Here is a 21,031-nt window from a genome sequence, read left to right on the forward strand (position 1 = left end):
TGCAGAAAGCTAACTTTGCAGGAGCTGGTTGGAGAGTGGATGCAGTATGGTGTTAAAACAGCACCAGTGAAATTTGGCTGTCAAAGAAGACACTAACTCCTGATTTTAGTTGGAGGACCCAGCACAAGGCCAAGCTGTTACCCACTCTGCTATCCTGTGCAGAGATGTGGGAACAAACGGTCAGGCACAGGCAGCAGAACAGAGGGAAAACCACGCTGATTCTCACAAATGTCTCCCCTCTTCTCCAAACTACAACAGTTCTCCAACTCTCCATCAGCTTCCTGGGTTGCTTCTCTATCATATCAGCACACAGAAAGTGAGCAGGCAGCAAGCACTAACTTGTAGAGTATCAGTTCTCGGGCAAGAGATTCCCTACCCCCAGCCAAACAGAAAGCTACAAGCATTACAGGAATCTGCACCAAAGAGGCTTGCTGCAGTGACATTTCATCCTGTTAAACAATCCCATTTGACCTCCCAGACATTCTGCAGGAGAGTCAGCTTTTCAGAAGGTGTCCAGGCCCGTAAGTAAGAGTCAGTCACAGAATAAATCACAAATCCACATCTACAAGCACTGATGATGCTTCAGTAACATTGCTGTTTCCTGCAAGGCATAAGGTTCTTCATAGTTCAACGTGTACAATGGAAACCAGCCCAGAGCTTTAGAGTTTCCTCACTCCAGTGTCTGTGCTGGAGACTGTCAATCCTCCACCACTGGGGAAAGCTACCTTGAATGTTGTAAGCCTGGCAGAGCAGGGGCAGGAGTGGGGCTAAGAGATACACGAATTATTCTTTTCCCCGTCCATACTCTGCACATGGCAGTGGAGGAAGAAAGGTCAAGGGTTATAAGGAACACCTACAGAATGGTCTCAACATTCACAGAGACCATGGCCCATTAATTCTGGAGCAGAGCTGCACAGAGCCCTAGAGGGTGCTTGTGGCAGCTCCACTCAGCTCCCTCACACATCTGCTCCAGAAGTACTTTGCAGGTGAAGGAAAGAAGTTGTGCCTGTAGTATATTTGCCTTTTGGAACAACAGAAGCTCACACAGGACTTCAGGAAAACATTGAGACTAGCGTAACTTTAGACAACATAGTGCTGAGTGCTAGATATAGCTGCATCTTCTGTCTTTGGACACAACAAGAAATCTCTGCAGTATGACACACTGCTCAGAAAGTAGTAATTTCCTTTAAGCAATAAAGGCTTTCAATGCAAAAAAAAATTTTACAATTAATTTTGGAAGGCTTATCAAGGATAAAAGTTACCTGACACTGCCAGGAGAAGTATCACATGAGACTGACCGAGCTACTTTCTTGCCCTTGTGATAATTCAGTGAACACACCCGAACACCACTCCTGCTGTTCCAGACTTGGACAGGAACAACCTGATACAGACAACACATCCACAATACAATTCGCACTCTAGGCCATGAGTACCCACTTGTTTTACTTCTATTATCTATCCATATCTGTTGCCTCCCCTGATCTGTCCTAATGTCTGTTTTACACAGCACTTGTGGCAGAGAACGCTGGGCTGAACTATCATGGTGTAAAAAGGAAAGAGTTTGCCTATTATTTCTCCTGCCTAGAGTCCTGCCCCTCCCACCAAACAATGCTTAATCATGTGAAGGGTCGTAAGAACTAAGTGTCTAAAGTGTGAATAAAAATATGCAATCTCTCATTAAAATCAGCTACAGTGTTGCAGCCTTGCAAGATAACAAGTGTACCTGCATTTCAAAAAGGCCCTCAGGGTTTTCTGGAGAGCTAGAGACTCAAATGCTGTAAGCTGGTAAATTAATTTAGATGTTAATTAAATATAGGAATAGTGATACTGCTGTTCCATGATAGGCTATGAACAGAGTTTTTGTAAAACTAATCTTTTAGAATTCTCTGACTGCATCAGTGAATATAGCAAAAGACATAGTATCATCAAGAATCAGAAATATAAATTCCAGCCTTAATAAAAGCTGACTTCCACAAAAACCATATTCCAACCAGAGCAAAGCTTCGGGATGATTCAGGGTAAACACTCTACTATTCTGCCTACAAAACCAAAAAGTAAACCAAAACATTTGTAGTGGGGTTTTCTGTGATATTTAACCTTACAATAGTAACGAAGCTTTTATGAATGTTATTTTGAAAGAGTTTTCTACACACATAACAACAAATTAGCATAAGGTAACGATATTAATACGGCTAGTTTGTTTTAGCTAGCCATCTGAGCATCCTATGAAAATATCAAGGTATGAATTAATAACTCAGGAAACTCCCATGCACTACAAGTTTGCCAATATAAAATACAAAGCTCCAAGCACTATTGGCAGTCACAGTGTTACCAAAAAGACCTGTCTCTCAAACTGCCAGGATCCCTCTAGGCCACTGACTAGTGTGGGACACAAGGACAACAGGCGTTTGGGCGTAGCTTGCACACAACGTGCTCACTAAGTGAATGCCCTCACTCTGTGCTGACTTCTTGCTACAAGATATTTAACCAGATTGCATGTGAGGATTGTCACTGTGGTGGTAGTGGAAAGACATGAATTTCAAAGGAGGTGACAGAGCACTGTACAAACACCTCTTAGATTATCAATTCCCTGAATCAGTCCTTGGAGCCACATTACATGGTAGTTGCCAAACTTCGGGATGCAGAAGTACCCTTTGCAAGAAGACATGCAGGTTGGTTTAACACGCTTCATGTGAACATCCTCTGAGTCTCACTGACAGGGATGAAAAAAAGCTATGGAAGGGTGACTTGAGTAGGTGTACATACACAGTAGTTACAGGAGAAAAAAAAACTTTTTCAGGCTATGGAATAACTAAGCATTTCCTCTGCCAAAAAAGAGAAAGAAGTAGCAAGCAGCAGCCACTGCTCGATGAACAGCTGCAGAGCTGTACCTGCTAGGCCCTGTGCAATTTAAAGAGCGAGACCCCAGAAAGACACTCCAGGAGAAGCAGATACCTTCTGCTGGTGGGTAACGAGTCAGTCAGTTGACCAGAAAGCAAAGCGCTCCTGGAGGCAGGGCTGCCCCTGTAGCGGCTGAGCCACCATTACACTATGGTGAGCTGTTAAGCCAGGTGTGGCAGCAGCATGGCAAGGCTGACTCCTTGTCAAGTGTTTGGTTACCTACCACCCACAGTGACAACGGGTTAAAAGGGAAGCGGGGTTACTGCTGACCAGCTCTGGATACTGCTTTTGGGTTCGTGCCCAGACCCACCTTGGGTGAGCAATGAAGTCACATGAAACCTTACAGCAGTTCTCAGCAGGGTCGTGGAAACCCCTTCTAGTTTTGGCTCAGGCAGGCTCATATTCCCTGAACCTCGGTCTGAGATTTTGTTTCAAACACACACAGGCCCTCCAAGCATAACCACAGCCAAGATCAGCCTGGTTGCAAGTCAAACGTTCAGATGGTTTCCACCCCAAATCGTAAATCCCACCCTGTCACCTGGAACTGAGCCCATTCTGCTCAAACCTCAGCCTACATTTGGGGGAAACTTGACCCTGGTTCACTGAAAGGTTTGCAAAGCCAGCCCGTGTTCTGGGTTTGTAACAAACCCTCCGAAACAGGCGAAATGCCCTTGGTTTTAGGGTTCATCTGGACCTTGTTGCCAGAGTCATGGTGTCATCTAGTGGTGACCACTTGTATGGGCATACACACAGTACCCACCTCCACTTCCCAAACACCCCCTCAGAGTGTAGTGCAACTGCAGGTCCAGTGAATAATTTTCTCCCAAAGTACATCAACTTTTTGAGAGGCAGAACAGCCCCAATATTTCAGCAAAAGCTACTCGCACCTTGAAGAGAGCTTTTTGCAAAGGATCCCTAATAAAGTGAGGGGCAAGCTTGCTTTTCCTATCACTTCTATGCAGTTAGTAGACACAATCTCCTGGGAAAAGGTGAAACCACAGTAACTTTGAGGGATAGCAATCAGCAGCAGGCTCTGTTGTAAACAAGTTTTAAATTCGAGACTCATACTCAGGGTAAAAGTTGCATCTGCTGAAATGTCACTTTTTACCTATACTGTTACCAATAACACTCAAAAATCCAAGTAATAGATATTAGAGGAAAAGGGACTCCAATTTCAATTTGTTCTTTGAGAGCTCCCTTGCACAGGCACACAAATGTGCTCAGTTCTCAAGAAATGGCAGCTGACTTTTGGATTCCCAATTTACATCCTATTGGGTTCGAGTTCCCTAAGAATTCAGCAGCCAAAGCAGCTCCCAAATTCAAAGCACATCTTTTGCAAGAAATCCAGCTCCCTACGCCTCACTTCAAGCATTTCTAAAGGGATTTGGTCCACCATATATCCCATGCGCCAGGGTTATGGCAACATGAATTCCTGCTCCTCAGTGAAGCTGTGTCCTGGTTTCAGCGACATGCTGTGAACTGGTGTACCTGCTCTTAAGCCTGCTCTGGTTTCAAGGAATCTTCAGTGAGATTAAAGCTTAGGAGTTTTACTTCCTATCATTTGAGATGAAGCAGGAACACAAACATGATTGGTTTTCCAGGCTCAGCTGATGGGTAGGAACTCAGTTACCATCAGCCCTGTTCCCATAGCCTCAGGCACTGCACTAAGTCACTTGTCCCACAAGCTGATAAGAGCTACATCTGGAAGGAAAGAAAGCTCTCTTCAAATTGGAAGAAAGATCACAGTGTCAGCAGAGAGGCAGGGAAAAAACTAATTTCAGCATTGTCCTGGACACCAACTGGGTTTTCAGGTTCCTGAGGTCTTTCTGAGGTTTCATCACAGATCCAGCTCAGGTGTTTCCTTGGCAGGTTTGTCTTCTTACCTAGAGCTTAATCCCTCTCTCTGATCTAGTCATGCTGTCTGCAACCTAATAAACTTGAAATTACTGTATATCTGTGTGCACCTCTGTTTGAGCTCTGATCTGTGACACAACCACAGCTATATCTGGACTTGTTTCTTTCTTTACTGTCTGGGGTTGCAGCCTAAAGGCCAGGCTTGATGCTAAACACATTGAAATTCAAATCTCAGTTTACACGCAGGGTAAGAGGGACAAAGTGATTTTCAGAGCCCAGGTTTCTGTTGGGATCCATCCGTAGACAGTGCTTTTTAAGCCTGGTAACAGCACAGACCAGGGCTATCTTCATGGCAGAGTATTCCAAACACCTGATCCCACCTTTGTCACAGCATGGGGAAGACTATTAACTACTACTTGCCTGGACTCAAAATGACCACAAGAATTATTTGTAATCAATGAGCTCTTTATAGCTGCACCAAAGTGTTTTCTTCTCTTGGACCTGTCTTCTTCACCCATCCTACCGTCTGTGTTCTGCTTATTCTGCAAGGCTTAAAGACTTCACAGTGCCATCTATGCACTATGTCTACTGCGAAGGTGAAGCCCAAAGCGAATTGCTCAAAGGTAAGAGAGAATATTAAACTACTGTTACATGGGGAGGTTTTTATTTTTTAGTAAGTACTCATGAACCTTAAAATAATGGAAAACTTGCATCAGAGGCTGCATATAGAGTACCTTTCACCCCAAAGCAGCTTTCCAAAAATGTACATGCACACAACCACAGAAATGTAGCCACCTCTGGAGCAGAATACAGCTGCTGCTTATCCAACACAGTGCAATAACAAGGAGAACTACTGCACTGTCCACGACAAACCACTGTTTTTTTGGTAAATGCACTATGGATTTCTGCATGCTTGCTATACCAGAGGAGACCCATATATTTAAAGGCTTCACCTGAGACAACAATGCAGAGTCAGCAAAACGCATTTCCTTTATGTCCCTTGGAAGGTCAAAAACCTCCCCAGCAGAATATGGCGGAATACAAACTGCCAGGCTCTTGAGCAATTTCATATCTGATACTCAAGTACTCGCTAGCTCTACCAGTCAGTCCCTGCCGTGACAGATATGTCACAACTAAAGGTCGTGGCAAGGTTTTTCCTGCCAGACTTGCTCACCTTACAGGAAAGGCAGATGGCAGATTTGTTTCTCCTCAATTGCTCGGCCCATGTGTCCCAGGCACCATCGCTTATTTCGGAGTGCCCTCTGCCGCCCAGCCTACAGAGCTGCGAGGCTGCAGTTAATGAGGCCGAGAAAATCAGCAGGACCTCGGTTAAGGACAGACAGCAGTCAGCACCATTCAGCCTCCCGTGCAGCTCAGAGTCCCCGTGCTAGAGCTGAGACCTGAGCTCAGCATCTGGCTCTAATTACCAGAGATTTAAAGGCAACAGGTTTGGAAAGCACTGCCACCTACCAGGGCTGCATAGACAACTGATTTTCAGGTCTGTTTTCCGGGCCAACTGTACCTCAGCTCACCTCCCACACCTCACAAAGCTCTTACCCAGTTCTTTTCATCCAAGATCTGGCACAGAAGAGGCAGCAGATGCCCCTTGCACTGGCACTGCTGGGATCTCTCCTTTGCAGCCATGGGAGGCAGCTTTACCCTTCACTTCTACCCTGCCCAAGTCATCTGAGTGATGAGTACCTCCTGCCTCCAAAAGAAAACAGGAAAGCTGACTTTCATCCTGCCCCAGCCCAAGATGCAGAGCCAGGAATCTCTGTGTGGGTCACAGGGCCTCAGGAACTGTTTCTGTGCAGTTTTCAATCTAGGTTGTAAGAGATCAGATATTCTAGAAGGTTCTACTAACTTACAACTTCTAATACTTGGCAAAATGGTTTAGTAAGTTAGTTATCCTCACAGCTTCAAAAATTCTTACCCTACCCTTACCAATACTCTTTCTGTCCAAGCTGGTGCAGGCAGCCAGGCCCGACAATGAGATTCAAGTTTCTGCCTCTCAATGCCACAACATAGTACGTTCCTGCAATCTGTTACTTACCTAGGTTAATAAAGTTCTTTTAAGCACAACATCCATAAGTAGCTTTATTAGATCACTCACTCATGTACAATCAGCCACCACACAGGCACAGCACTGTCCTGCACACAAAACAGCTTTGCAACATGTACAGGATTCTCTGTGCAATGAGGTCAGGTATTCCAAAGCTGCTAGGTCTGTGCTCCAAAGAGTAATGTGAAGTTCGCAGCAAGGAAATGATTTGCACATGTGCATGCAAAGATGCACACATACAGTCTTCATCTCTGTGCTAACAACAAGCATCTTAAAAAAGCTTAGAGGCAACAGTCAAAATATAACTCACCAAGTCTTGCACTGGGGAAGAGAACTACACGATAGCAATATATGATTTATCTCTCATCTTTTTGTTTTCCAGAGGCATATTCCTCTCTGCAAGGTATCACTCCTATACCTCTACAAGGATGAAATTCCATGACTCCCCCCATCTTATGTCAGGATCAACATTACCACCCCACATGTTCACTCCTAATCAATACACGCAGTTGGGACTGTCTCTTAGATTTGCTACAATTCAGAATTTTTTTTTGCCTCCCACAGCAAAGCACAGTTTGTTTTGCCAGACTTGTCACTGCAAAGCTGAGACAACTTGCTTAAGAACAGACGAAGACACATTCCTAGCTCTGTATCTGTTGCCAGTGAGGGGGTTTTAATTCCCAAAGGTATGTGTTGGGTGTCAGAGTATGCAACACAGTCTTTGCGTGGGCACTTACACCCACATTCCCAACAATCACTCCCAATTCCCTTCCCCTTTCGGCAGCCATGCCTCCCTTGGGAAGAGATACCTGAATGCAGTCAGGTAGGTAACTTTTCCCTTCAGCAAACTGCCAGCCATTGTTGCCTGCCTGCATGATTACTGTGATTGCTTATCTATGTCACTGTGTCATCCTTCCTGTTCTGCTCTCCCCAGGCAGGCAGCAGAGCCACGCATAACGTTCATAAACCTTAACACAAGCATGTTCGCAGTTTCTTGCTGCTACAGTAAGCACTGAGGCTAACCATGGCCGTGTTGACCCTGGAGAGGGGCATGTTAGAATAACAAGACTCACAGCAACACTAACACTGCTATTAGGCAACTGATACTGTACCAGAAATAAACACAAAAGGCATCGCCTAGAACTACAAAGCTCTAGTAATAGGGCTGCTGCAGTTGCAACGGCCCATCAGAAGAACAATCGTTTTGGGGAGGTTGTGCTATTTACTAAGCCAGCTGATGCCAGAACTGAGTGTTATCAGAGCTCATCTGCTTTTGCCAGCTAAGTAGCTTATCTAATAAATACACTGTCACCTTACAAATCTTGCTTCTTCAGGATTATAACTCCTGTGACCTCCCAAATACAGAATCCTTACAAAAGCAGATAAGGCACAGAAAAACTCAAACCAACCAACCCACCACTGACATACCGTAGGTAACAGCCTGGGGTAGGCATCCTTCGCACCAGGACTAGAAACTGCAGCAGCACCTCCAAACGTTTCAAGGTGCTTTCAGTAACAAGGTTCTGTCAGAGGGCCTTTACCTAGAAATAACTCCTGTGCACGCTGTCTTTGAGTGTGCCACATGCTGCCCAGCAGATTTTAGTCCTTGCTACGTGGGACAAGCAAAAATGCCATGTCTTAACACCAAACAGCACAGGCACAGTATTTTTCATAGGGTCAAACAATTACTAATCATGCTTTTAAGCTGTATCTACATTCAGGACAAATTCTTTTGTTTACTGCTTTTTTTTTTTTTTTTTGACAACATTCACGTGGAAGCAAGAGGAAAGGATGGACATATTTATGGTGAAAAGGAAAAAAAAGTCTAATCTAAACTGTTCTGTTGGCCACAATCCCTTCCCCCCTCTTTGGCATTTTCCAGAGGACTCTAGCTCCTCTTCCCATGTTTGCTCATTTCATTGGCTCCTCCACCGAGTTGCCATTCTCTGCCCATATCAACCCTGATGCTATGCAGCATGTGCTGGATGTCCGCAGGGGGTACCACGACCCTGCGCACCAGCCAGAACATCACACAGGCACATTGCGCTAATGGAGGTGGATTGCTGCGCTTCAGTCTCTAACGCACATAATGAGATTAGCATTTGAATAGTGCTGATCAAGTTACCAGTAGCACTGAACCCTGGGTCCATCAGATGCAAATGAATCACCATAAATTTTGCTCCCTTCTTAAGGGCTCTTTATATGCACGGCCAACACAGAAAGAACTGCAGTGGGTATAGCTAAGGAAGTCTGTCTCTCACCATGACCTAGAATTTCTGAGAGTGGAGAAACCATAGGTGCATCTTTCCTAAGATAAAACTTTTTTTTTTAATAAAAAAGAGCAATTTTTCCCCCCCTCTTTTTGATACCTCTTCTCTACCAGGGCTGAGGAGGCATCAGGACATATTCTGGCATAAGGTTCAGGGACAAAAACTTTCAGAATACCTTTGTGTAGGTCTTAATTCTATCTATCTGTTCTTAATTACCTGAGCAACTTCTGAAAGTCCTGCCAGCCTCCTTGCGTAAAGGACGTATCTTTCCCTGTTGGGAGGATGAAGGTGAAATAAGTCTATGCTGTCTCCAACTGCATTGATTCAGTATGTCCAAAGTGCTTGCAATATTCTGAAACATCTTAGTATTTTCATCTCAGTCTCCCTGGAGAAAGATACAGAACACGTCCCATTTAGGAAGAATCATCTTTACATTTAATCATACAAGGCAGTACCCTAAAGTGCCTAATCCCCTCTGTATCTCAATGGATGCTCAATTATAGGGGAGTTTTCTCCCACCTCTGTGCTGTGGGCAGGATCCCTGAGAGGAGGGGAACCAGGCACAGTCAACTTGTGAAATCTGCAGATGTCAGCAGGTGAGCTTTGGCACACAGCATCACCAGAAACCACAGTGAGAAAAGAAGTCGCAAGAGCTCATCATTCCTACTAACATGGAGTTTTAACACATTCGCAACATTTCTGCAAGCTTCATAGCAGAAGAAACAATACAACTAAGATATCTCAAATACAGTCATACAGTTTTTAAGAGCATACTGCAGACCAGCTTGTTCTTGTGACAACTCCAGTTGACCTCTACACGCATTTGGCTCCAGCTGCTTTCATTTCTCTGGACAAACTTGACAGAAGAAACTAAGACCCTGTCAGCTCTCCAGCCAGCACAACTGAAGTATGTAAAATAAGTGAGCACTATGAAGAACGCTCAAACTCATTCACTTCCTGATACAAAACCCTGGACAACTGTAATTGCACTCTAGCAAATTCTACACAACCTATGCCGGAACACACAGAAATTGCTACATGGGTTGAGATTTGCGACCGGGAGTGACTTTCTGAAGTCCAGCATAAGCAGAGCTCCATTTATCATTCCTAATATTATTATTATTCACCTGCTGATAGTCACTTCTAGCCACAGATATTTCTAACAATACTACTACAAGCATTTGTTAGGAAGTTTACACCTAATAGCGTTCAGTTATCCTGTACTCATTCAAGAGAGTAACTTCAGATGCCATCTCCATTTATGCTAGCTCTTAATTGATCTTCTCATCATAATGCTGCTTGAGACACTCATTTGGGTTTTCATTTTACACGGTACATTTATTTTGAGGTGCAGGAAAGGAAAGGAAAATACATGCAAATAAGCATTAACTTGAATTAGCAAAATATTAGAACTCCTCACTGCCTCCCCTGAGAAGAAGCCTTCACATCTCATCACTCCACCCGCTCCCTGTTACAGGAAAGGCGTGAGGAAGTATAACATGTATGTAGTGTCAATCAGCTCCTTTTCCTATGGAGCCTGAATAGGTACAACTAGCCGGAGGCACAGAGCACAGAAAGCACTCCATGTCCCAGTTGCTTGTATAATAAAACTGAATTAAATCAGTAATTAAAGCTGTTCTTGCACACCACTCCCCAGTGAACCTCAAAATGTTTTTAGAAAGCCAGTGGCACCTCCCCATTTTACTAATGAAAAAAGGGGCTCAGAGCCCACCTTGCTGCGAGCCACCCACCACACAGGCAACAGGCAGCGGCACAAGACCCATTTTGACACCTGTGGCAAAAGACTGAGCCATTTTTAAATGAAACAGGCAGGCTGCAGCCCTGGGAAAGGGACAGGCCCTTCACTACACCAGGCACAAAAACCCACCTCACAGAGCCAAAGCACGCTGCCCTTGCTGCCCTCTCTCCTGCCCCTGCCTCCCTGAGCTGTAAGCACAGCAGCACATCGCCCTGCCACCACCTCAGACCCTTTTTCTGGCAGGGACCTCCTTAGCAAGCCTGGCTTCGGGCCAGCTGCCCCCCTAAGCAGCTCCAGCTGCCCTGGGCCAAGAGCACACACTGGGAGGTCCCTCAGCAAAGCAGAAACTCACCCTGGGAGATTTACACGCTGGCTCAAAGGTGCTCAAAAGGGCACGCTACCAAGGGGAAGAGATGGGCACAGCCACATCATCGGCCCTGCAGGGCAGGCGCCCACCCATCCCCTCACACACAGACTACCCTGCTCCCTGCAAGGCTCAGCTTGCCGCCACGGCCCAGCTCCTGGGTAAAGGCCAAGGCAATTACAGCCCAGGGCCCTTCCCTCTTGGAGGCCCGGTCCCTCGTGTGAACAACTTGCTCATGGAGGCTGGGCGCTCCTCACGACACCCTCACCCCTCAGGGCCAGGCCCCCTCATGACACAGCCCCACCTCAGGGCTGAACCCGCCTCAGACACCTCCGCACCTCAGCGTTGAGGCCCCTCGGGGAGCAGCTTCTCCTCAGACCTGGACCCTGCTTCAGTGCAGCCTCACCTCAGGGCTGTGCCTTCCTCAGCGTGGAGCCCCCCCTTCAGGGCACGGCTTCTCCTCAGCGTGGAGCCCCCCCTTCAGGGCACGGCTTCTCCTCAGCGTGGAGCCCCCCTCAGGTGCTGCCCATCACCTCGTCAGCCACAGCTGACCATGAGGGCACCTTTCCCACTGCCCCAGGTCCTGGCAGCCCCTGCCCAGAGCAGGCATGGACTGGACAGGCAGTGAAAAAAAAAAAAAAAAAAAAATCCCCTGAAGATGGGACTAAGTTTTCAAGAGCACATTCTAGAATGTATAAAGGGAAGGAAGAGCCCAAAGACGTGTGTCCCAGCTCAGGGTAGGGCTCCTTTGTAAGCAGCACAGGGGGAGCTTTGCCTTGGTCTGACGTTTCAGCTTCTCAGTCCATGAGTTGTGCACAAAACATTTATGAATAAAAAATGTCATTTAAAATGGACAAGAAGCTGAAGAAGAAATCTGATTTCTCCATTAGAAAGAGGTCACGATACAATGAACGCTACGCCAATGTGGAGAACGATGCAGTGTATAAACTAAAACTCAGTGCACGGCAAAAGATTTGCAACAGACACAAAGTCTAAGGTCTTTTATTACGTTTCATAGATTAAATATATCTTCAGTAGAGTCTCTTTTTTAAAACACACAAAAGGAAAAAATACATTCTTCATGTACATAGGAAATACTGACCACGTAGCAGGGACCATGTACAGTGCAAAGTATGAACACAGCTACACAGACATCACCACCTTGGATGATTATCAGGCTTTTTCTACAGTAAAATTAGGACAAGTTAACATTTCTGCTTCCACAGAGAAATCCATACCCTTCCCTTCCATGGCATTTTGTGGGATTGTGCAGGAAAGGGATTTTTTTACTTTTTAAATGTATTATAACATCCTTGCATTGCATGAAAAATTACCAAATTCCACAAGCTTTACCTCTTTCACACACATTTATAACTGTAGTACAATTTTTACTGTGATTGCAGCCCAACTCCAAAAATCCAGGGAAAAACAGAAATATAACCTGGTCAAGAGAAAGGAATGAATCAGACTGATTGTTGCAATGTCCAGAAAACATGTACCCACATGTACACACACATACACAAAAGATGGAAGATAGTGAGGTGCGATTGAGCATCTCCTATTTATTACAAGTTTGGAGTGAGGGCATGGGGTTGCACGTTTCACTTCAGCAGTGAATCTCTTCTAGTGTCTCTCAGTACGGGATATCATTCTGGTAGTACTGGATCATGTCATATGTCCTACTCCTACAGAGGAAAAGCAAAGCCAGAGGTAAGTTTAAAAAAACACTGCACTCATTCTCACAGAAACAAACATCCAAGATCCCACAGAAACAAAACATGAGTGAAGCAAATCAGCTGCTCATCAAAACTAGCCCTAAATGCTTTGAAGGCATTGTGAAGGCCCAGTTACTGTTATGAACAGCACAAAACATCCTGCTCTTGTTTAAACTAGGTAAAAAAAGGACTTTCATGTTTCTCAGTGTGGCAACACCAACAGCAGCTTGGATCCTGTGTTTGGATAAGCCAGAAGCACCTCACATTGCATTGGCAGTATGTTTGAGGAGAAGCAAATGCACAACGAACAAAGCAAGATCATCAGGGCTGCATGGAGACAGGATTATGTGGAAATAAAAGTAATCTTAATTAAGGAGAATGCTAATAATGAAAATAAAAGTGCAGGGGAAATAACAACATTAATAGCAGCATCTCTGATGAGTGACTGATCAAACAAATCTAAGCCTTGTTACAGATAACTCAATTATCCACGGGCAGAGCTTATTCAGGTCACAGACTAACCATGCCACAGGTACAGAAGCTTAAGCTTGCCAGAACTAAGCTGGCTCTGGGCATTCACACAGCAGTGTGACTGCCTTCATAACCCCCAATATAAATCTAAGATTCTGAGCAGATGCACCAGCAGGCACTAGAAAATCCAATTCAGTTCTAGCAGGACTACATCTGAGCCAGTGAGCCTTACTGGTCTTAAGCTGACTCCATATGGAACTACACAAGAGTTTGTATTAGACTTTCCGATATATCCCACAAAGTCTTTATTATCTGGGATAATAATAAAACATGCACTTAAGATGTTTAAGTATTAAATTCATTTGACTTAAAGTATTAAATGTAATAAAATTATGTTTTTACATGTCATTTCCTTTCAAAAGTTTTGCACAAGATACCAAACTATTTGTATACTTGAACAGAAAAAGCCTACAGTTGATTGACTAGCTGGTGATTAAGTTGACTTTTAAATTGCTAATTATCTGATAGAACTGATTATTTCATTCAGGGTACTGAATAGTAGATGACAAATAAACATGGCCCAGCTACAAAGACATTCAAAAACCACACTGCCAGTGTTCTCTACTTGAGGCATTTTCCCTAGCAAGTATTATACAATAACTAACATATGGCCTAGCAAAATGATTAATGTGTTAATGTAGTATCAAGTCATGAAGAAAAAATTTGTAGAAAGATTAGAACGCATTTCTAGAGAAGAGTCAATTACACTTTTGCACAGAATAGCAGCTTTGAATTTCAGGAGGATATTCAGGCAACTTGATGCCTACAAGCAATTATAAAAAAGATTTTGGAAAGTCACTGTAGTCCTGTTTCACTTCCATGCTTACTCAGACCAATGGACAATGCATATTGTTTTTTAAGAAACCTTCTCCTTACAACAGGGAACAAGCCTCAAGATCAATCCCTCTTCATTCTGACCAGAAGGCATGCTATTCCTGTTGCCATTCAATACCATTATTTACTATTTATCCCTTTATTTGTAGGGATGACCCTACCCTATATAAAAGGGGGTATCACAACTAGACATACAACCCTAATAATACAGTTGGCCATGCTCTAACATAGGAGCCAAAATGCTTAACTTTGGGGCCAAAGATTCACTCTCACAGAAAACCTTCTATTCTTCAGACTAGCCAGCCTTGCCATTTGACCAGCCTGGGCTTAAGCCTTCCTTCCAAGTGTAAAAGGGAGGAGATGCAGCATATTCAGAAGCAAAGCTGCTATCCTGCATTATCTAAATATCAACAACTCGAAAATGCTTGCTATCTGACTGATAAAACTCTACTTTTTAGCTCTCTCAAAGCTTGATGACCTTTCTTTAGCCACAGGGAGAAGACATGCAGAGATGCCAAACCTGTTGCTCAGGAAACAATTCTGGATGATCTTGATGATGAAAGTTGCAGCCTCCCGTTCAGTCATGTTGGGGCTGAACCTGTGTCTATATGCAGAAAATCACAAAAAAGCAAGAGTAAAATTAGTGAGCAAGAGTAAAATTTCCTTTGAGCATGATACAAATGTGTCTTTGCACAAGCTTAGCCAGGTGGTGATTTCACTTGCTGCAAGTACCTACTTCTTGTGAGACTACCTTGTACAAATTATGAAATGTTTTAATAAGCACTTGCCATTAGCGGAGTCAGAGGCTGTGAACTTTCCATCAGTCTAGTGTTAGTTCTAGGAACAGCAGATCCCTCTTCCTAGGCAGCTGCATCTTTTAAAATATCTTTGTACCTAGTAGTGCCCTTGAGCTGCAGCCCATCATACTTTATGAATCTGCACTTATCTTTAGGAAATTGTAGGAAGTTATATGCAGGAAGTGCTGAGCTAACTCTGCTCACTCTGGAGGCATAAGCCTGAAGGCCTGTTTAAAGGGTCACATTAGAACTTGTATTTGCCTAAGCTGCTGGATGTTACAACATAGATCCATTCAGTACTGCATTATCTGTAGCACAAATTTTAAGATGCTGTTCTTCAGAGTCCAACACCGTTTCAGAGGACGTCAGACCCTGCAACACATTACCTCTCCATTTAAGCAGATCTTTCCTTTATAGTCTTATTTTGCTAGTCCTACGAACTTCAAGATAATGCACATACTTGCACTTGAACTTAATTCTATGAAAAGACCTCTGGAATTCCTACTTTCTGAGATATTCTATAAACAAAAGTCACCATTTTTGCAATGTTAGGATATTTAAGATATTTGAGTAGCATGACACCTATACTCACTGCATAAGTTGTGGCAATATACATTCTGTGAAGAACATACGAACATTTTCCAGTTCATACATATGCTGACTTACTTCAACAGCTTGATTGTCTGCCCTCGGAAACAGGGCAGCCCCGTATCCAACATTAATGTAACCAGTGAGACGACAGCATCCATGTAAGGCCTAGAGAAAAAGAGGACAAAAAAGTTACAGCACTCAAGCTTCTGCAGCCTTAGTAGGTAAAGCAGGCAAGCTGAGAAGTTCAACAAGCTGGATCACACCTTTTTCTGTAATTAAATTAACACATACAATCCTCTTATATTTGCTGGTAGACCTACACCATTGCTTGCAATCTGTCACTTTAAATTTCACTCCTTGATGTTGGACTACCAGATACTCAGAATGCTGCAAGATGAACAATCTCAAGGAGGATTACACAGAGCAATGCTTTAGTAAACAACATTTCTTTGGCATCAGAAAGGTGAATCAGTACAAAAGGCGGAAACCAGCAATACCACAGTAACAGATTATCTTCTAATTCCTAATTATGTAATTCTTTGCTACATCAGCCCAGCTTCCCTTCTCCTTCCTCTCCTCCTACTCAGAACATTTATTACCTACAAAGCTATTACTCTACTACTTGGGTAACATTGTTGCCTTGACACAAAACTTTCTCCAGACTGCTCCCCCTCAAGGAACCAAATTGATCTTGACTGCCCCTTCTGGGGCTACTAGCTGAAGAAACTTTGATTCTGTAAGGTACTATCAATACTTCATACTCGTGATAGATGAGCTTTTATCTAGACTCTAATGTACTGTCCTCCTCCCACCCACATGCAACATCATCTTCATAGATTTATTAGTGCTCCTGCATGTTAAAGCAAACCCTGTGTGCTTGGTATGGAGCAAGTTAACACTGGAAATCTTTACTGTGACTGGCTGGCAATCACACCTGAAGAGCTGAGCCACCAAAACCCCTGCATATTTTACAACAGAAAATGGTAGCACTTTTTCACATCTCCTACCTAATTAACTCTAGCTGAAATGGTCATTAATGTGATCGTCCTATTTGGGAAAACAAAGAAAGATTTTGATTCTCCTGTAGTTTCTTACTGCGAAGTTTTAACAGCATATTAAATTGTGTGAGGAAATGTGTGTAACATCTCATTTATAAATTGAACATAATATATAAAATTTTCAAATATAACATAAGAACAGAACAGAAAAAAAACCACAAAGGCTGTAAAATTGCAGGACTATTAAATTATTTCAAAGTTTGCAAGATGTACTAGGACAGTCTGACAGGCTCAGACCCCCTACAGACAAATATTTATTATTATTTATCTTCTCATCTGGTTTTAGACAGGCAAGCACTTCCACTTTTGACCAGTTAAGAACACCTTACCTGACTGCCAGATAGCCTCTGACACACATCTCCATAAACCATTTGAATGGAGTTGCCTCCATTTTTCCTCCCATTATCATCACCATCTCATCAGTCAGCTTAATGTCAGGCTCCCAGCCCAGATTTCCACCAGGTGAGCTTTCAAACATGAATCCAAAATCTGTGCACAAAAGATAACCCGCCTCATAAACTTTGTTGGTTAATTGTGCAGTGTCAAAGCTGACAGAAGAAAGGAGAGGTGGACTTCACATATTAGTACCTACTTTTTCTAACAACATTTCAACTCCAACTGGAAAAAAGCTTTGGTGAAGTGTAAGAACACCAACAAAAAGAATCATCACAATGACATTAAACTAGATGACATAAAATAAACTCCTTGCTGAAACATCTGTGCAGTTCCAGAAAAGCAAAGCTAAAGCAGAAGTTACAGCCTCACACAATTATATAAATTTACTTGTCAGATTTAATTCATACCCATACAGTGATGAAAGGAACCCAAAGATACATTTATATATTTATACATATATATGCAGACATATATGTGTGGTATGCATGCATAAGTAGATACACATGCCTAATCCATACATATATGTGTATATACTTCCCTGAAGTTGGTAGAACTTTGCAAAGCTAAATTTACACAGAAGCCGCCAAAACAAATATACATACATTACTGAACGGGCATGAAAAAAATCCCATGTATATTTACAAACTGTGTAACCAGTATATAGATTGATCTCAAAAGGGAAATGGCTTATTGTCTTCTATGAGCAATATTTTACAGCAGAAAGAAAAGGTAACTACTGAAATTCAAATGTGGACATGACTGACCAATATGAATGATGTGTCCCTTTTTGTCCAGCATGATGTTGCCATTATGCCTGTCTTTAATCTGGAGCAGAAACAGGAGAAGACTATATGCAGCCATACTGCGGATGAAATTATAGCGAGCCTGTACAAACAAGAAGTTGAAACAAATCAGAACATAGAAAATTTAATAACTCTCCATCCCAGGAGCAGATACAGCTGAACAAAGTATTTTTCTTTTTTCCATTCATGATTAGTTTGAAGCAATGTCCAATGATATTCTCCATACATCTACAGCTCAATAACTTCTTTAGCTAACTCACTCATAGTTAAAAATAGATTATCAGCATCAGAAACCAGATACAGCATTATGGTAGTCATTATCCAATTATTTGTCATTATTTCTTATAGCTAGAATATTTCTCAGTTGAGATTTTGCTGTGCTTGCCAACTGGTATTTTACCTTCTGGAATGCAAGGGTAGACTCATCTCCATATTGCCTTGTAAAGTAATCATACATCCCAAAGTCTGTCTGCCTGCCCAGCTGGTCACGGGATGTGCAGTCAGGAATGCATTCAATAACACCGCACTGAAGGGAAAGAGGAGAAACAGGTCTGTGAAGCACGCTCCCAACATATATTTTGTTCATGGCTCTTGGCAGTCATACAGGTCCCCTGGGAAACGTGGGGAAGCCTATGGATCACTGAATACAGAATTTCTAGTTTATTCATAAAAAAAGTACATACAGTTTTTTAGGATTTCCATGCAACATAAGACAAGCTCTGTGACTTTCCACTGACTTGCACAACGTAGTCCCAAAAATCAAACAGCAAACATGAATAACCACAAGCAGCAAAATTTCAGAGTCAAAAGCTTTAGAAATGCAGGAAGCAGGAGAGGAAAGACTCTTTTTGTCGCTGGTACTCCAAATATTTGGCATAAGTGATGTGGGCAGTATTTCCTTCCAGTGTGGAATTTTTATGTGGGCTGGAAGAGAGACTTTTTAAATTAAGAACTATTTTCTAGACCAGTACAGTTAATTGCCCACTTACCCCAGGAGCTGTGGCCACCACTCTGTATGGAAACACAAAAAGATCCAGGCCTACCAGCTGAAATATGTTCTTGAAGAGATCGATGATTTGTAAAGCTAACATGTCCTGTTATACAAGAACAAAATTGCACAAGCATTACAGGGGTTATGGATCATAAGTTAGATTACAAAAATGCTCTGAAGAACTCTGAAGTGAACATTAAGTTACCCCAGCAGGTCTGCAGATGTGTGCTTGTGCATGCACTGTGGCTCTGGGGGAAATCAAAAAGGGAAAAGATAAATGCTGTTTAAGTGGGTAGCAAGCAACACTGAAGATTTAACTGCTGACCTAAGAACAACAAACTTTTCCATCACTCTTTGATAAGAGGGCTACTACTAACTCCAAGGGTAATAGCTAGCACTCCCTCTTAATCAAAACCAATCAAGCTTCAATGTACAAGATACCACCTTGGAAACTACTGCTATGTTACCAACAGTTCAATCGAAAAATAAACTCTGAAAAAGAACTTTAAGTCATGGTAAACTGTCTTGAAATAATGGCCTTTGTTTCCAAACCAGAATTTCTCTAGTGGTACAACACAGCTCTCCCTCAGTCCCTAACTAGTGGAGATTCTCAAAATTCCAAGGAAAAATATTTCTATACGAAAATTATTTTCTTCTTACATATTATCACCTACAAATCTTCTATAACTGCAAAGCCTGATAGCTTTGTACCTGTCTGCAGTCATCGCCCACTTTAAAGATAGCTGCCTGCCAACAGATTTTCTTACTGTCCACCCCTTCTTCTGCGCTTTCATCTATGGAATCAGAACGACAACGCAGACCTGCAAGAAGATTACAAGGCAAAACCCAGACACAGACTTTAATTAGTAACTTTCTATCATGTCAAGCGCTCTGCACTCAAACCCACATTTCACTGCAGGCAGGTGCACTACAGATATTTCTGCCTTGCAAGGTGAATACTGTAAGATAGTTCCCTTTGTCTACTGGAACATATTAAAAGAGTGCTCATGATTTACCTGATAAATGCCTGAACTGCATTGAGCTACAGCCTCTCTCAAAATTTATTATGAGAAAAAACTGCCAAAACCTGGAGTTTGCTACAGTCTAAAAAACAGAGAAAGGCTATCAATTTATATGTCAGTCTAAAGTCACTGTTAAAATTTCTTCAAGATACCTATGTGGCTTGCTTCCTGGGACTTAAAAAAAATTGCAAAAAATAGATGTAAGTTTTCAGAATTTTCTTCTCTCTTCCTTTGAGACAGTTTCATTTCTGAGCAGAACCATTGCAGATAAAGTTCAACATAGAAGTAATTTTACACAGCAGTATAGGTCACTAAAAGCAGGCAATTTTAAAGGAATTGCTGACTCTTAATTAGTAGTGTCAGTGATTAAGACGCAGTTACTAACCTTCTTTTTCAAGCTCACTAACTCCACATCGTTTCACTTTAAATTTGGCCAGGTAGGGTGCTTTTGCTGCACTAAATTGTAATAAAAACAAAGATGATGATGAGTTAGCTAAACAAGAATGTCTAGAAAAATACCTAAATATCATGAATTAACTTAATGGGAGAACATAACAAGAGCATGGTACCTCTGCATAGGAGTTCCTGATTTGTAATCAATGTCCAGAACAATAGCTTCAGGATTGCTGGGCAAGTAACAGCCTGCAAAATGGAGCGGACAGCTGAGAACAAATCCACTGGCTAGTGCGACAATGCAACTTAGAGAATAACTGACGTTAGCGTCTATAACTTCAGTGCATCTAAAACTAGAGATTATAGTCTGTGAGCCATGAAGGATGCAGTATCCTTTGCATTAGTGAGTGATTGCCAGAAACTAATAGAATACAGTTTTGAACTAATACCGCAGAATCTGTACCACAGAAGAGTACAGACAGGATTTCTCTTACAACAGTCCCTAATAAGATGTGGCAGCATGTCCTAGTGCGCTAGCAAGGGCCCTCAGCAACCAACACATGGTAGGAGAATTGAGACCTGTTAGACAGAAATCAGGAAAAGCTTTCCAAACTCCATTTTAAAGAGAAGATTCAGATTGGGAAAACATATGTTCAAGATTTGAAAGGACCCTCAGACAATGACATTTCA

The 21,031-nt window shown here is 42.7% G+C and overlaps 1 protein-coding gene and 1 long non-coding RNA gene across 3 annotated transcripts in view; one reads left to right on the forward strand and one right to left on the reverse strand.

Moving 5' to 3' along the window:
- Positions 1-4,569: 4,569 nt before the first annotated feature.
- On the forward strand, positions 4,570-8,026 carry LOC138687178 (uncharacterized). The gene is made up of 3 exons (XR_011326447.1): positions 4,570-4,770; positions 5,305-5,378; positions 7,200-8,026. It is a non-coding gene; the product is annotated as an uncharacterized lncRNA (long non-coding RNA).
- A 4,170-nt stretch (positions 8,027-12,196) lies between these two features.
- PI4KA (phosphatidylinositol 4-kinase alpha) overlaps positions 12,197-21,031 on the reverse strand; it is a 64,312-nt gene continuing 55,477 nt past the window's right edge. For both annotated transcript variants that reach the window (XM_069795077.1, XM_069795076.1), the window contains exons 46-55: positions 20,518-20,590; positions 20,334-20,404; positions 19,638-19,747; positions 18,925-19,029; positions 18,336-18,461; positions 17,897-18,017; positions 17,066-17,225; positions 15,754-15,843; positions 14,811-14,894; positions 12,197-12,895 (exon numbers count right to left, since the gene is read on the reverse strand). In XM_069795077.1, the coding sequence (XP_069651178.1) occupies positions 12,844-12,895; positions 14,811-14,894; positions 15,754-15,843; positions 17,066-17,225; positions 17,897-18,017; positions 18,336-18,461; positions 18,925-19,029; positions 19,638-19,747; positions 20,334-20,404; positions 20,518-20,590 (992 nt within the window). In that variant the 3' untranslated portion in view covers positions 12,197-12,843. The remainder of the gene's footprint in view (positions 12,896-14,810; positions 14,895-15,753; positions 15,844-17,065; positions 17,226-17,896; positions 18,018-18,335; positions 18,462-18,924; positions 19,030-19,637; positions 19,748-20,333; positions 20,405-20,517; positions 20,591-21,031) is intronic.

This window comes from Haliaeetus albicilla, chromosome 10 (genome assembly GCF_947461875.1).
Source record: "Haliaeetus albicilla chromosome 10, bHalAlb1.1, whole genome shotgun sequence".
Taxonomy (NCBI): Eukaryota; Metazoa; Chordata; class Aves; order Accipitriformes; family Accipitridae; genus Haliaeetus; species Haliaeetus albicilla.